The sequence below is a fragment of the Dermochelys coriacea genome, chromosome 1 (assembly GCF_009764565.3).
Source record: "Dermochelys coriacea isolate rDerCor1 chromosome 1, rDerCor1.pri.v4, whole genome shotgun sequence".
In the NCBI taxonomy this organism is placed as follows: domain Eukaryota; kingdom Metazoa; phylum Chordata; order Testudines; family Dermochelyidae; genus Dermochelys; species Dermochelys coriacea.
The window spans coordinates 273,402,882-273,419,669 of record NC_050068.2 but is presented as its reverse complement, the minus strand read 5'-3'; the positions used below and the strand labels follow the sequence as shown (position 1 = coordinate 273,419,669).

Below are 16,788 nucleotides of genomic sequence, written 5' to 3'. Positions count from 1 at the left end.
ACTCTGCTTTGTATAAAAGCAAGTACTGTATCAAGTGGCCTCCCCTCCCAGAACTAGACATAGTAGTAGTATTTTCCTATTTTAAACATTGTCTAAAAAAAATAGCAATGAACACAGCACTCCTTAAACAGCATTTCTGCACATCCATTTCAAGCTTAGCAGCAAGTATAAAAACCAAAGAAGAGTTGATTAGGAACTATAATATGAGCAAAAGTGAAAATCTGAAATCATAAACCAGAAATTAAGGTTAAATGTAAATTGTAGTAATTATCCATGAATTGTTTAGTGAGGGCAGCCAAACGTATGCTATCAGAAGCACACACACATTTGTATGTTTAACTGTCAAAATTTGGAGAGACTTTCAGAAAACCAAACCAGCATTAAAAATTAGTATTTGTAGTGTATACACATTACAGCACGGTAACACTCAATCTGTGTATCATCATTTTAAGTTAGTTACCCAAATGCTAGATCTTTTTCCCTAAAGCTTCACATATATATATTATATTTTAGGCTTAAAAAAAATCTCAAATTACTTTAAAATTAACCTTGTACTCTTGATTTTTTTTTGTCATTTGCAGTAGGAAACCCTCAAGGGGCACCAACCAAGATTGGGGAGCACTGTGTACTTGGCACTGTACATACACATAGTAAGAAATAGCAGTCTCTTCTCTTTGAAGAGTACCCAAACCAAACAGCCAAGACAGGAAAAAGTACTAATCCCATTTTATGGATAGGGAACTGAGGCAGAGAGATTCAGTTCCAAGGATACCTATTTTACTCCTTTCAAGGAATCATCTTGACCAACTCAGCAAAGCATTAATTTTTTAAACTCTGGTACTGTATAAGACAACTTACTAAATACATTGTTGGCACTGACGTAAAAGTAAAAGAGATGTCAGTTAATGAATTGGAAGCCATCTGACCAGTTCAAGTTTTGTTTTATCTAGCTGACAAGTAGGGATAAATCCTTTGCTTCACAACACTGTATCAGAGTTTCAATGTGTTACAGTTTCTGAAGAGTACTTTACATTTGCAAAGCGAAGCATAAACAAGCTTTAAAAAACACCTTTGAGGTAGGTTAGTCTTAGCCCCATTTTATAGACTGGGAGGATAGAGGAGTGAAGTAACTTCCCCAGAGTTATAGAGCAAATCAAGTATAAGAGCCAGGGATTTGAATACTCATGTTCCCTGATCCAATTCCTGTGTTCTTGTCTCTGAATCACAGTGATTCCTTGTGTCCTAATTTTATGGAATTTTAAGTTTTCAGGTAAAAAAAATCTTAAAAGGTGTGGGTGTGTCTTGGCATGGCTAAGTGGCTATTGCATACTTGGCAGTTAAATGTTATGTCAAACATAGCCTAGTATTAGATATATCTTTCAGAACATTTCTAGTTTTCCTGATGAACCACCACCATAAAAAAGGACCTGTTAGAAACAAATGTGAAATCACAGATTTAAGAGTCCAGAGAACATAGTTAAGTTGTCATTCACATGTGTGAAGCTGAAAGATACTAGAATTACTTGGCCAGCACCATGGAAAAGAAGCCCTTGAGGAATTCCACCATGATTTCAACAAATTTCCATCCCACCATCAACCTCAACCTGGACCAGTCCACACAAGAGATCCACTTCCTGGACACTACGGTACTTATAAGTGATGGTCACAAACACCACCTTATACCGGAAACCTACTGACTGACCAGAAACCTACATGCCTCCAACTTTCATCCAGACCACACCACACGACCCATTGTCTACAGCCAAGCTCTACGATACAACCGCATTTGCTCCAATCCCTAAGACAGAGACAAAACACCTACAAGATCTCTATCAAGCATTCTTACAACTAAAATACCCACCTGCTGAAGTGAAGAAACAGATTGACAGAGCCAGAAGAGTACCCAGAAGTCACCTACTACAGGACAGGCCCAACAAAGAAAATAACAGAACGCCACTAGCCATCACCTTCAGCCCCCAACTAAAACCTCTCCAACGCATCATCAAGGATCTACAACCTATCCTGAAGGACGACCCATCACTCTCACAGATCTTGGGGGACAGGCCAGTCCTTGCTTACAGACAGCCCCCAACCTGAACCAAATATTCACCAGCAACCATACACCACACAACAAAACCAATAACCCAGGAACCTATCCTTGCAACAAAGCCCGTTGCCAACTGTGTCCACATATCTATTCAGGGGACACCATCATAGGGCCTAATCACATCAGCCACACTATCAGAGGCTCGTTCACCTGCGCATCCACCAATGTGATATATGCCATCATGTGCCAGCAATGCCCCTCTGCATATACATTGGCCAAACTGGACACTCTCTACATAAAAGAATAAATGAACACAAATCAGACGTCAAGAATTATAACATTCAAAAACCAGTCGGAGAACACTTCAATCTCTTTGGTCACTTGATTACAGACCTAAAAGTGGCAATTCTTCAACAACAAAAACGGATTCCAACGAGAGACTGGTGAATTGGAATTAATTTGCAAACTGGATACAAATAACTCAGGCTTGAATAAAGACTGGGAGTGGATGTGTCATTACACAAAGTAAAGCTATTTCCCCATGTTTATTCCCCCTCCCCCACCCCCAACTGTTCCTCAGATGTTCTGTCAACTGCTGGAAATGGCCCAACTTGATCATCACTACAAAAGGTTTCCTCCCCCCCCGTCCCCCCCCCCGCTCTCATGCTGGTAATAGCTCACCTTACCTGATCACTCTTGTTACAGTGAGTATGGCAACACCCATTGTTTCATGTTCTCTGTGTACATAAAATCTCCCCACTGTATTTTCCACTGCATGCATCCGATGAAGTGAGCTGTAGCTCACGAAAGCTTATGCTCAAATAAATTTGTTAGTCTCTAAGGTGCCACAAGTACTCCTTTTCTTTTGGCCTGGAAAGTTAGATGTGATGTATTGAAATATTTAAAATTTTGGCAGACTGTACAGTCTGACCAGTTCTCTTAACATGGCCCATATACAAAAAAAGGGTCCCCAGATGTTTGTAGTCATTAAGTTTAGAATAAGTAAAAAGAAATATAACCTCAGAGTATAGTCAATTTATATAAGTCGTTGCAGCAGGACATTCAAATACTTGATTTGGTGATGCTGACATTTCCAAGCTGATGTAGGTATAATTAATTCTCACTTTGCGAGGTATAAACTGATCAACATTGCACGTTTGATAACTGTACACGGTCTTCTAATGGGTCTTAGTTCAGCTACTTACATATAGGAAGATACAGCACTTTACAAGTGTTCTGATAATGGGTGACTTACGTTTAGAACACGCTTAGGTACATAACTCTTCAAGGTCAGATTTAAAAAGTACCAATTTCCATAATGGGAAACTTCAGTACTTTAGGCTCAAAATTTACATTTGTAACCAAGTTTTAAAGCTCAAATTAAAATGGTCTATTTGAACCAACTTTTCCTCCCGTGTTGACAAACAAAGCTGTTCATGTTTACAGATACATAAACCTGACTACTTTCTCTGGAAATGTTGATAGGCTTACGTGCAGCTTCACCAACAGCAAATAAAATTAAATATGACTAACAATATTTAACTAACATCTTCAATTACCTACCTGCACAATAAACGTGCCCAGAACAATAATACAGAAGATAGCATTGTTGAAGATTCCTTCAAAAACATTTCTTTCACCATGGATTTTCCGGGCATTGATTTCATTAAAAAGTTGCATCATCACAAATGTATTAAAAACAATAGTGTAATGCTCTGAAGGAGGAGCATGCAGAGGTGCATTTCGCCCACTATCAATATCGAAAATTTTTTCACCTGTGTAATAAGACATTTCAGTATCATTTTAGTATCATGAATTAACAAAAAAATACACAATTAGAATCAAAATATTAAAAAGGTCAGGATTAACATGACTAAGATTGAAATGCCATCATAAATTAGCTTTAACTTCTAGAAAATGAGGAAAGCTTTTATAATATTCTTACCAGCAAACAGGAGTGTAAAGACTACCACAAGTTGATAGACTGCATGACCCAAAATATTCTTCATCATTGTGCGAGAGATCAAAGGTTTATTTCTACCATAAGGTTTCCGCAGCAAGAGAGATTCGGTAGGTGGTTCCGTTGCCAGAGCAAGAGATGCTAATGTGTCCATTATGAGATTTACCCACAACATCTGCACAGCTTTAAGTGGAGAATCCTATAAAAAGGATATGTTTCCTAATAGATAACACAATAAATATCCTAGAAATGAACAAGTTACAGCCATTAAAAAAAAACATTTCCTACATGGAAATTTGGTGTATTGCTTTGAAGAGCAGTACATTCTTTAGGACAGCATACAAAATGGTGACTTTGAAAAGATTTCAGTATGCAAGAGTTAAAGAAGCACATGTTTTCAAATCTTAAATTAGTTGAAACCAACTACCACCAGTACCTACTTGTGTAATACATGCTCCTGTGAAAGCAACTATTACTGCTACGACATTGACAGTAAGCTGGAACTGAAGAAATTTGGAGATACTGTCATAAACATTTCGTCCCCACATAACTGCTTTAACAATGCTTGTGAAGTTATCATCTGTGAGAATAATATCAGAAGCTTCTTTAGCTACATCTGTTCCAGCAATACCCTGTTAGGAAGAACATACATAGGACAACTGAATCAAAACAGCAGGAATAACTGCTATCTAGCGTATTTAGCATAATAATTACATTTCTACTACACAACTTTCAATTAAGGAAAAGTACAATACACTAGAATATTAGGCATACAATAAACTTACTTTTGGAGAACAAAAATCATTGTTTCTTAAAGGTCTGAAGAAGCACAAAATTGAAATGCAAGACTGAAATTCTAACAAGTTAAAGACACCGAAGTTGATACGTATTTAAAATTATCAATAAGATACAAAAGTTGAAGTAGTACTTTACTGAGGCAGGTACCAAGGGATAAAACGCATTTTATATGTTTAATCAGATTAAGCTCTTATGTGCTCAAACAATAAATCATCCTTTTGTTTAGTTTAAGCGTCTTTTCAGTTTTTAATTTGAACCATTAGATAAACCTGACCTCCTGACATGGTTAAAAAAAAGCCACATGTATCTGCATTGAGGAAACAGTTATTTTTTATTTATTCTTTTAAGCAGGTGAATAGTTTGGGCAACCCAATAAAGAAATTATAAAAGTTAAGGTAGTTTTCCCAAAGTTTTATTTCACTGCCCAGTTAACTTATGCTCTCAGATTATCTTTACTAAATGCTTTGTTACAGGAGCAGTCTGTTTGCTACCATGCATACCAGCACAAATATCAAGATAGTGATCAGTTGCTGTTTTAGTGAAAGCCAGAGTCTTTAAACTTCATGTCTTTTTTATTCCATTCATTATTTGTTGGCAATGGATTGGTAATATTGAAAAAAAAATCCTCCTATGCTAGACATTCATGCTCCATAGTGCTTCTCCTGATAAGTTATAGCAAAATCATGACAGTGTCTTAAGTACTATTCATGCTCTGCCATCCTCATTGTAAAACTGTCCCTGTAAAGCATCTCTCAGAAATATAAACTATAGTTTAGCATCTTAAGTGTGCTGTAATCCATCTATGGTGTGTAATATTTAAAGGAGCCCTCTCTAAAGATGCTGCACAGGTAAAACATAACTACACTAAGTCTCTATCAGAGCAGATGCTTTCTGCTCTCGTTTTCTAAAGAATATAAAAAGGTGAAATAATTACACAAAATGACAGACTTGTCGGTGTATTTTCTCAAAATGAGACACCACACAGACATTTATTATCTAGCTTATGTGGCTCCTCAACCAGCATTGTTGGTTGAAACGGCTGAAGTACAGTAATAGTATTAAGTCTTTCTGAGCCATCAGAGTGTAGTAGTACAGTTCTGTGCAGCAGGGGGTTGGGGTGCAGGCAGGGGGCTCAGGGCAGGGAGTTGGAGTGCGGGGTGCAGGAGGGGTTTGGGATGCAGGCTCCGGCCCGGCACCGCTTACCTGGAGCAACTCCGGGATGGCAGCGGCATGCACCAGGGCCAGGGCAGGCTCCCTGCCTGCTTGCCCTGGCCCTGTGCTACTCCCGGAAGCGGTGCAGGGCTCGTGGCGCTACAGGGGTGGCAATCCCGTGGGCTGGATCCAAAGCCCTGATGGGCCAGATCCGGCCCATGGGCCGTAGTTTGCTCACCCCTGATCTAGTGCATTCTAATTCCAGGAATCCACTCATCTTCTCCACAACCTTACTCAACTGCAATTCCATGCCTCTCTTGTAAGACTTTGGAACAGTGAATTTATCTTACATTAAGTTAATGTAAAATGAATGGTCTTCCTAATGTGAAAGTTAATTTAAATTAGTTAAAAATAAAATTAGTTAATAAATAACTGAACATAAATTAGAAGCTAGAAAAATGTCCAAGGAAATATGAAATAGGTGCCAAATAAAGAAGGATGTTAATCCCAGACATAGAAAATAATCAAGTAGTTTCACATAACGATATGAAGTTATTTTATCTTTTAGCACATTAGCAGTTTTAGTCAAAGGGTACCAACTGGAAGTCCTAGAAAGTAACTCTTTTTAGTTTATGCACAGAATAAGTACAACATGAAGTAATGCAAGCTTCTCCTTACGGCGTCATTGTTCCTCAAACCTGACAAGCAGGCCCACCTCGAGGAATGAAAGAATTAGTTCAGTCTCCCTGCTCATTCAAATCCTTATTCCTTTTCATCAACGAGAGCCTCTATCTATAATATTAGTCAGAGCGAAAATTAAAAATGGATTTGGGAGCCCAACTCTTCAGCTCCTGTTTCTGAAAAGCAGCCTTGGGTGTCATGCAGTCAGCCAACTGGGGACTGAAACCAAACTCATCAAGTAGATTAAACATCCATTAGGTAGTAATGAATTCCAATCAGTAACCTGCGATAGACATATGATACGGAGTTTTACCTACATTAGCTAATCCTGAGACATTCAGTCCAAAATTAATATCTGAATCAAAACAGGCTTGGAACTTTCTAGTAAGCTATGGAAAATTCATCTTGGCGAATTTAAGGTTGCAATCGAGCTGCTCTCTACCCTCTCAGGATCTAGCCAGATAGGTACAGTTACCAGATTCTAATATAAAGAGATGGCTGGATTTGGATTATCACAGTTGAACAGAAAGGGTCCAACTATACTGGAGATTTCAATGGCCAATATAAGTGGAAACAAAATTAGTTTTTAATATTGTGGGATTAGCAGGATCATGTAACCCATATCTCCTCTCCATTCCTTAAGGTCAGCATACATAGAAAGCCAACAATTTAGTGCGTTCCCACTCAGTAAGATCAAGCAATTGTAATGCAGTATGACTCAATGGGTAAGCCTATCTTCCTTTTGCACTAGGAAACTGGATAGTACAAGTACCTGGCAAGATACTGCCCAGTCCCATACTTCAAGCTTTCCCAACAGAGGAAGATCTCTTTTTCCTTTCTTGTTGATGCTCTGGTCCAGCTGATTCAAATTAGACCACGGTTTTGGGACACTACCTCAAATCCCCACCTGGTGCATCACAAATGTATTTATTTTCTGAAAGTTTCTAAAGCTTGGACTACTATAGGGAAGCAGCTCACCAAGTATAGAAACTCTCTATATGATCTCCCAGTCAAGGTCTGATGCATAAGGTCACTTGGACAGTAGGATTTTGAAAGTTCAGCGTTCAAGTTTCCACAATCCTCTATCAATCATAGCTTATACATAGATTTTAAGGCCAGAAGGGACAACTGATCATCTAGTCTGACCTTCTGCATAATGCTGGCTCATAGAACTACCCTGAAATAATTCCTGTTTGAATTAGAGCACATCTTTTAGAAAGAGAATCTTGGAGGGAATCTGTGGCCAAAGACCTGGTCTCTGTTCTTTGAGGGTGCCTCCACATGCAGTGGGCCATGGGATCTACAAAACACTGCTCTGACTAAAGACCCAACATCCTTTGTATTGGATACTTTTTGGACCCTCAGAGCTTCCAGTTCCTCACAAAACTCATTTAACTTTTCATCTCTAACAGGTCAACTTTAGACAAAATTATAAAACAGAGATCATTGAAGTACTGGAGGAAAATATCCTTGGTAAATTTTAGAAATAAGTTTTTTCTTCCAGTCAAAGCTGCAACAGGCTATGTTGTTGATCGAAGATTATTTCTATAGAAAACAATTTGATCAATGTGTTGCAACTGATCTCATTTTAGGCACCTTGACAAGCATCAAATTACAATACCACTGAATTTCATGACAAAAAGGAGCAGAAGAGTAGCAATGAATGTCTGCATAGAAACAGCTTGATTTACAATTATTAAAACTGATTGGAGACGCATGCTTTTAAGTAGATTCCATTCAGCATCTTATGACACAAGAACGCACCTCCATTCTCTACAGCTGAAAATCTGAACCTTAGGTTGAAAGGTAAGGAAATCTGAAGAAAGTTTAAAAAAAAAAAAAAATAGTGTGGGAAGTGGTAGATGTCAATCCTACTTTTGGTAGCTCAGTGGGCTACCAAGCTACAAGCAAATTTGTTCAGCTTTGTCAATTCACGTACGACACTTACATGCTTTCGCTAAAAAAGGCTAAAAAACCCAAAAAGTTACTTTTTAAACACTGAAAGTAAAGAGACTAGAGTCCATACCATGGCAAAGCCAACATCTGCTTTCTTCAATGCTGGACCATCATTAGTACCATCTCCAGTTACAGCTACAACTTGTCTCTGCTCTGTGACAGTGCTGTCAATTATACCTAAAATGAAAGCACACAAAGATTTGAATTTCAGCACTGGTAATTACAAGTCTGTGGGGCAACCTGACTGTAGTGCTCTGTGTTTATGCACAATACTTAGGTAAGATGGGCCAAGTACTCCTTAGCTGAAAGGACTGGGATGTGAGACATGACCTCAAGTACTGAGCTCATCAAATTTTAACAGATACAATGGGCAAGCCTAATTTAGTATTTTAAAAAGCCTGAGTCCAGTAAAACTTGCATTTTGAATTTTTTAAATATTAAATGAACATACACTTTACCTTTTACCAATGTGTGTTTGTCAGTGGGTGAAGATCTTGCAAGCACACGAAGCTTTGGCCAAATCTTATCTATTCGCTCTTGCTCTATCTGTACAAAGAATGCAGACTAGTTATACTGTACAAGTAAAACACTATAAAAGATAAATGCAAACCTACTGAAAAAATAGACTCACCTCTCCTTTTTCATTACGTATTCGTCTGTTGAAGTCTTTTCCCTCTAGACATATGAAGTCTTCACCAGGATTCAAAATGCCACATTTTAAAGCAATAGCACGAGCAGTGTTAATGTTATCACCAGTGACCATACGCACAGTTATACCAGCACGCTGGCATTTTTTTATTGCATCTGGTACCTGTTTATGCAAAAAAAAAAAAAAGCTTGTTATTGTAGTTTTCATGTTGATTGCCTAGTACTTGTTCTAGCACCATCAAATAAAGTAATGGGTGATTACAGTAATAGGAATTTGGAAGGCCAAACTCTACTACTGAAAAAAGATGCACTGTATTCTTGACATGACCCATAGTAACACAATGTGACTGTATGGCCACTTCTAGTGCTGGACTGCATAAAGAAGCTTACAAGTATTCCACAGCCTCTGAGATAATGGCCTTAGCCTCAAGTAGTAGAGGTCCTTCAGATCAAGGTTCTTTGTTCAATCCCCAACAGCTGACCCAACTAAAGCTGGTGTTCTAACATCAATAATCCACGTCCATGCACAGACTTCTTTTCCCCATAAAATTTAATTTTCAAATAAATGCATTTTCTTTTTAGTTACCACTTAAAGGGTCTCTTCTGTTGGATACCCGCAAGTGACCATTATTGCACTGCTATGAAATAAATCTTATACCTTAAACATCTGCAAAGAGCCTCATGCCATGGTAGTAAGCTCTGGTGTTAAGATTTACAAAAACAAATACCAGTATTTTATTCTTTGTGCGTTTTACGATTTCCCCATTGTTTCCAATTGTCAATACGCTACAGTTGGTAGTGCTCACTTTTCAACCAGATGATTGGACTCAAATCCCACCTTGGGATTTGTTCTTATACCTATTGCTTATACTTAAATGCATTGTGAAGAGGAACTGTTCTCCTGAGAAGATCTACAAAGGAGATGTCTTCTTTCCTTATCTCTCGTGATTGAGACCCTATAAAATGCTTTTTTTTTAAAAAAGGAGATACAGAATACAATGGCCAATATTATTTGTTCCTAAATAACGTTGTTTCTAATGTCCAAGTTTGTGACTGCATTCTTTACTACTGAGTGCTTACTGATTGTTCCATTTGCCTTCTAGGTCATTGTAGAGGGCTCCAAGAACACACTAGCAATATGAAAGTCTTAATTATTCTATATTTATAGTCTACATCTATGACGACACTTCCACTAGGTTCTTGGATTACCTTTTATCACATAAGCAACATCAAGTCTTAAGCACCGTATATAAATGAGAATCTCTTTTGGCAAAATAATGTCAAGAATCCAGAAGCCTAACTAACTGATATAGGTGAAGATTTATTTTACCAAAAATACAGTTTAACAGTTACAATGAATTCACAGTTCTTCCTACCTCAGGCCTCACAGGATCTTCAATCCCTACAACTGCAATGCATGTAAGACCAGTGACAATATCATTTTCATTATCCCACTCTGGCTCAGGTTCTCCTGCTGGGAAGTCTCTGAATGCTAGACATATAGTTCTGAGTCCCTCAGAGGCCATAGGTTCAATCACAGTTTTTATAATATCATCACGGTCCCTAGGTCTGAATGCCTTTGGTTCACCATTAGCACTCAATATTTTGAAGCACCTAAAAAAGGAATGGAAGGGGTGACTAAATACCAAATACAAAGGATTTAGTTTACAGTAAGATTCAGAACCACATACTTAAACACCTGATAAAATGAAACTGTAATGCTCTCAGGCATAACTAATCATTTTCCTCAAAGGAAATGTTTTTGAGTCCCTCCAAAAGGCAAAGGAAGGTGGTGTCAACCTTACATTAACTCCCCAACCCCGTATAAGCACTATATTTTGCAGGCACTTAAAATGGCAGAAATTGAAAGTTAATATATACGTCTGTCTGCATTGTACTTCTGTATTCTATGTTCAGTGAGAGATGGACAGTGGGGTGCTCCACAGCACAAAACAATGCCCAAAAGTAGCAGCAGCTATGGTGGGTGAGAGTGCATGAACTAACATTAAAGAATGAAAGAATGAAAAAGCTGGTCAGAGTGAGCATTAAGAAATCTAGCTCTTGAGCAATATGAGAACCAGGTCCAATGTTTCAGCTGGTATAGGAGTAGGATTTAAATCAATTGTGCTTATCAATGTATGTGGTACTTAATTTGGTCTGACACCAAAACGTCTTACAGCAGTTATCAGACCACACTGCAGTGATTTTAATCAAGGTTTTTATAAAAATTATATTTCTAATATTAGCTTCAGACCTGTTATTTTTGCAAGTCTGAGCTTTACAACTGCATGTTTTTTCTTGTGTTCAAGTTACACCCTCCCCCCATGCCCTGGGTCCCCTTGTGTTTTGAATTGTCTGTATATATTCTCAGGATCTCAAGAAAAGTTGGTAGTGAGTTGATAAACGTTTAGCAGTAAACAAGTGACCTCTCCCTACCTGCAACAAGACAGACAGTGCCAACAATCTGTTAACTGAACTGCAAGTTCTCTTTAGTTAGCCTACAAAGGAAAGTATTATGATAGCTCAAAAGCAGTTTATCATCACTTCATAGGTTTATTCCTTCATCTCTTGAAATACTTTAATATAGCACAAACTGATCCAAATGATATGGTAAAAAACATTCACTAAAATCAGCAGGTTTCAGAGTAGTAGCCATATTAGTCTGTATGAGCAAAAAGAACAAGGAGTCCTTGTGGCACCTTAGACACTAACAAATGTAGTTGGGCATAAGCTTTCGTGGGCTAAAACCCACTTCATCAGATGCATGGAGTGGAAAAATCATCAGACGCATGGAGTGTATTTTCCATTCCATGCAGCCAATGAAGTGGGTTTTAGCTGAAAGCTCATGCCCAAATTAATTTGTTAGTCTCTTAGGTGCCACAAGGACTCCTAGTTGTTTTAAAATCAGCAGGTAATTTGTTTCAGAAAGAAGTTTAGAGGATCTGACTAGTGAGGAAAGAAATGTTAGGTGTATTTCTGATGGTAGAAGAGTTCCTCATTGCCAGAAAATACAAAAATAAATGTGTTTCCTCCTCAACAAACAAAGTACTATAAAAACAAAATCCACTTAAGACTTCAAATATGCATCTCAACTGCATTGCAATACAGTACAATAAATATACACTAACTCTAGAAGCATAAATATGACTTAATATTTAAAAAGTATCTTTATTACATACAACTGAAGATGTGTTAACATTTTAAAGTACCAAACGATGACTCAATTCCCCACCCCCATTGCAGCCAAAATCTGAATTTCAGGAGCCTGAAAAAGCATATATGAAAACTCCTAAGAGTTTTATTAAATTCCTAAAAGTTAAATTCCTAAACTATGGTCTAAAACTACACATTTAACTCAATACTTAACAAAACAAAACATTCACAAACTACCTCAAGATTTGTTGATGCTAGAAGCAAGGTGAAGAAGGAAAGATGCACAACTGTTGTTTATTTAAATATTGGCAAATTTTTATTACTGAAACAAAAGCTATGAAGCATTCAAATCACAAATTCACAATGGCATAAGATAAAATGTTTAAGTCGATAAAAAAATTATGATTTTCCTTACCTTCCAAGAAAGGTCTTAAAAATATTTAAGGAGGTGATGAGGGAATCAAGCTCCTGCTAATACTTATAGAAAGAGCAAGGTGGATGGAGGTGGGAAGTCACTGGTTAAGTAGTTTATCAAAAAAATAATAATCCAGAAATTTCTTACAGTATTATTCTGGCATACTAGATAGATTTCCTTACCTGCTATTTTCTTCTGTTACTTTTCACAAGACTGTGGAGTAATTCTAGGTTTTCAGCTACTCAGGTAACTTCCAATTCCATCTAAGTTTTCATGGTCCCTCTCTCCCACCCCGGCCAGAGGTTCCAACCCTACTTCCAATTTGGCACGTAGAACAGAAGCTCATGAAAAAAAAAAACAGGAATGAAAAAAGAGCCACACTGTTTAAATATGGATAAGGGTAGGTGCTGGTACACTAGCGGAGAGACTTCCAATTGTCCAACATGGAAAGAATGAGGCCAGAGAACATTTTATCTCTGTCAGCAATTAGGTAGTCATGACTTGTGATACTCTGTTGATGAAATTTAGCTTGAAATCAATGTGTGGAACAAACCTGTGTCAATGGCTACATCCACATTGTGCCAAAGTGACCAGAGAAACACAGAATTTACTTCCAGCTATTGACACACTAAAATATAGAGAGGAGGAAGGATTTCAGTTTTAATCTTTCAGTAGTAAGAGATTACTGATCTACCTACAAGAGTGCCCATGTTGACCAGTTTGATCTAGGAGCATTGTTCACTACCAGTCCAACAGGATAAAATTTGTAGTTTGCAACAGCTCCCTGAGACTTTCTCCTGAATCAAGCCCTGATAAGACAGTGAGGATATGATACAGGTCCATTATATATACACAAGCTTTTAAAAATGCTCTAGCAGATACTAGAGAATAAAACTAGTTCTGGTAACAGACTGCTTTCTTTTCAAGGAGACAAGATCTCAGTCTAGTTTTGGCAACCTGGCTCTCTCTTTGGAGAATGGCTCAAGTTTTCCCATTCCTCCATGAAAGTTTAAGAACTCCACATCTCAAGGAAAAGTCCCAAAGAGATCCTACCCTGGTCAGGTTCTGCATCCCTCTTGAAGGACAGAAGAGTTTCTTCAGACTGACATCTGCTTGGGAAAAGTCTGAATTCTAGAGTTGTGGATACAGCTTTAAAATCCTATGCATTAGCTGGTCAGTTACATTATCACTAGTTGCTGAAACTGATGCAGAGGAAACAAAACAGACCAGAAAAATCATCTTAGTTAGGGGGCATCAGCTGCCAAACATGAGGGAGTGGTTTCCTTTTGGTCACAGAAACTTAACATTTAGAGCAGTGAACTCAATCAACTATCATGACTGAATCAGAACTTTCACACTTGATAGAGGGAGCCTAACTTTTGTTTATTCTCATCCTCAGAAGGCCTGACTGGGCTGATGTTATGTTCTGGATCTATGCCTGACAAAGGCACGATCCTTCCCTAGAAAGTTGGCCATTGCCTGTGTCAGCTGTTCACAGCTGGGTGGGAAATGAGACGCACAGCAACCAACTAGTGACAAGACATCCAATGGTGTAAAAGTAGGGTGAGGGATTTCTCAGGCGCATGACCGTCAAAGTGAACTTGCTTTCTGGTCCCATTCACTTCTCACCTCTTCTGACACTGACAAGTTAAGAATGAGGACAACTGATGAGAGGGCTGATGCACCTGCAACAAAATCACTGACACACAGAATGGACGAAGGAAAGAAGGCAAGCCTGTCTTCAGTTTCAGAGAGGCTTTATTTATTTTGTAAAAGGAGTACATAATTGTTCTCAGGCTGGTAGATGAAACTTACCTTCAGTGGGGCGGTTATAATGGTTTGTTGGTTCTATTTCTGTCTAGCAAGCATTTTGAGAATTTTGGGGCAATGGTTGTCTCACATCTAGAGAGTTTCCACTTTGCTTGAGCCTAAATCCATAGCACTGTGGTTGTGACTAGCCTTCTGCTCTGCCCACTTACCTGCTTCCTGTCTCAAAAGCAGATTCAGAGGTTGCTTAGACATAAGAGGAAGTGTGCCATTGCCTGCACCACACACTTCAGCTTTTATGCAAGTTTTCCTTCTTCTGCAATGTGATTATAGGGAAGCAAAAGGAAAAGAAACCTAGTTTACTGTTTTCCTGCTTCACTGAAATAGGAAAAAGCAGTTGTGTGAAAAAGGCAAAATATAGTAAGAGCAGCTCTCAGGGAAGTATGAAATAAGTCTTTGTTTGCTGGTTGTCACCTTCTTGACTAACAGGAGAAAGGAGTATATCCCCAAACCTGCATTGGTGGCAGCCAATACATAGAAGAGCCTGTACTTTTGCATGGTACAGTTTAACAGTTTTACTGTTCTCAAATGGGAAGATAAAAAGATTATCTGATTCATTTGTCAATTACATATACATAACATTTTAAAAAAGAGAGTCTACTAGACATAGTAATCCAAGAGTTGCATTAATCTTACTTTTTAAGAACTATCTCAGAGGCACCCTTGCTGAATATCCGAAAACTGCCATCAGAATTTTTTAACACCGTACTCATTGATTTTCTGACTGAGTTGAAGGTATATACTTTGTACAGTGCCTCTTCTGGTATTTCATTTCTTACATCCTGATAATCTCGTTTTAAATCCAGAAGCAATCCCAGCAAGGCACATTCTGTTTTATTACCAACATGACGTGGTAGGCCACCTTCTTTTTCAGGAGGCTGTTAAAAAAAAAAAAGATGCAATTCTTTTCTAGTTTGCAGAATACAGTACTCCATTATTAGAAAACTGCAAATTTAAGAGCATTAGAAGTGAAGTTATTACCCCATCCTAGAACCAGATATACCCCACTTATGAATTGCTGAATTTGTAAATCAAAGTCACTTATTACAAGTGTTAAAAAAAATAATCTGTATTTATAAATGTCCTGATCAAAGTGAAAATCGGCAGCTTTCATAAATTTTCATAAATTGCAAGACAGGAAGAGACCATTTATGATGTTTTAGTCAGATGTCCTGTAACAGGCCAAAGAATCTCACCCAATAGTTTTTGCATCCAATCCCATAACTTCTGTTCAAGCGACAATATCTTTATGGAAAAATATCCAACTTTTGCTTTAAAAACTACAAATGATGGAGAATCCCCCACATTCAAAAGGTAAGTTGTTCCAATTCTTAATTACCCTCATTGTTAATTTCTAGTTCATATTTGTTTCATTTTGCATTCCAAACATTGACTCATTAGGTCTTCTTCTGATAGATTAAAGAGCCTATTACTATGAAATCTCTTCCCCTTGTAGGTACTTACAGGCCATGATAAAGTCACCCATTAACCTTCTCTAAACTAACTATATTATACTTAAGTCTGATTGTAAGGCATCTTTTGCAGACCTCAAACTATTTTTAGCTCTTTTCTGAACCCTTTCCAACTTTTCAGCACCCGTTTTGAAGTGCTGACACTGGAACTTGGGACCACATTCCAATAGTGGTCCCACTAATGTCATATATAGGGACAGTACCACCTCATTATACCTAATCACTATTCCTCTACTTACATAGCCAAAGATCACAAAAGAATGGCCATACTGGGTCAGACCAATGGTCTGTCTAGTCCAGTGTCCTGTCTTCCAACAGTGGCCAGGGCCAGATGCTTCAGAGGGAATGATCAGAACTGGGCAATTACAGAATGAACCATCCTGTGTCATCCAACCCCACTTCTTGCAGTCAGAGATTTAGGGACACCCAGAGCATGAGGCTGTGCCCCTAGCCATCCTGACTAATAGCTACTGATGAACAGAATGAACTTATCTAATTCTTTTTTTAACCCAGTTATACCTTTGGCCTTCATAACATCGCCTGGCAACAAGTTCCATGATTAACTGCATTATGTGAAGACGCTTATCCTCTTAGCTACAGCATTGCATTGTAAGTTCGTGTTCAGTTTGTTACCCACTGAAATCCCTAAATACTTTTTGGAGTCACTTTCCACCCTCAC

The 16,788-nt window shown here is 38.1% G+C and overlaps 1 protein-coding gene across 11 annotated transcripts in view; it reads right to left on the bottom strand.

Annotated features, from left to right (window-relative positions):
- ATP2B1 (ATPase plasma membrane Ca2+ transporting 1) overlaps window positions 1-16,788 on the bottom strand; it is a 135,044-nt gene that overhangs the window by 13,605 nt on the left and 104,651 nt on the right. For all 11 annotated transcript variants that reach the window (XM_043492453.1, XM_038401278.2, XM_043492459.1 and 8 more), the window contains 8 exons: window positions 15,274-15,515; window positions 10,619-10,856; window positions 9,226-9,405; window positions 9,053-9,140; window positions 8,665-8,771; window positions 4,448-4,639; window positions 3,993-4,206; window positions 3,611-3,822 (listed from right to left, as the gene is read on the bottom strand). In XM_043492453.1, the coding sequence (XP_043348388.1) occupies window positions 3,611-3,822; window positions 3,993-4,206; window positions 4,448-4,639; window positions 8,665-8,771; window positions 9,053-9,140; window positions 9,226-9,405; window positions 10,619-10,856; window positions 15,274-15,515 (1,473 nt within the window). The remainder of the gene's footprint in view (window positions 1-3,610; window positions 3,823-3,992; window positions 4,207-4,447; window positions 4,640-8,664; window positions 8,772-9,052; window positions 9,141-9,225; window positions 9,406-10,618; window positions 10,857-15,273; window positions 15,516-16,788) is intronic.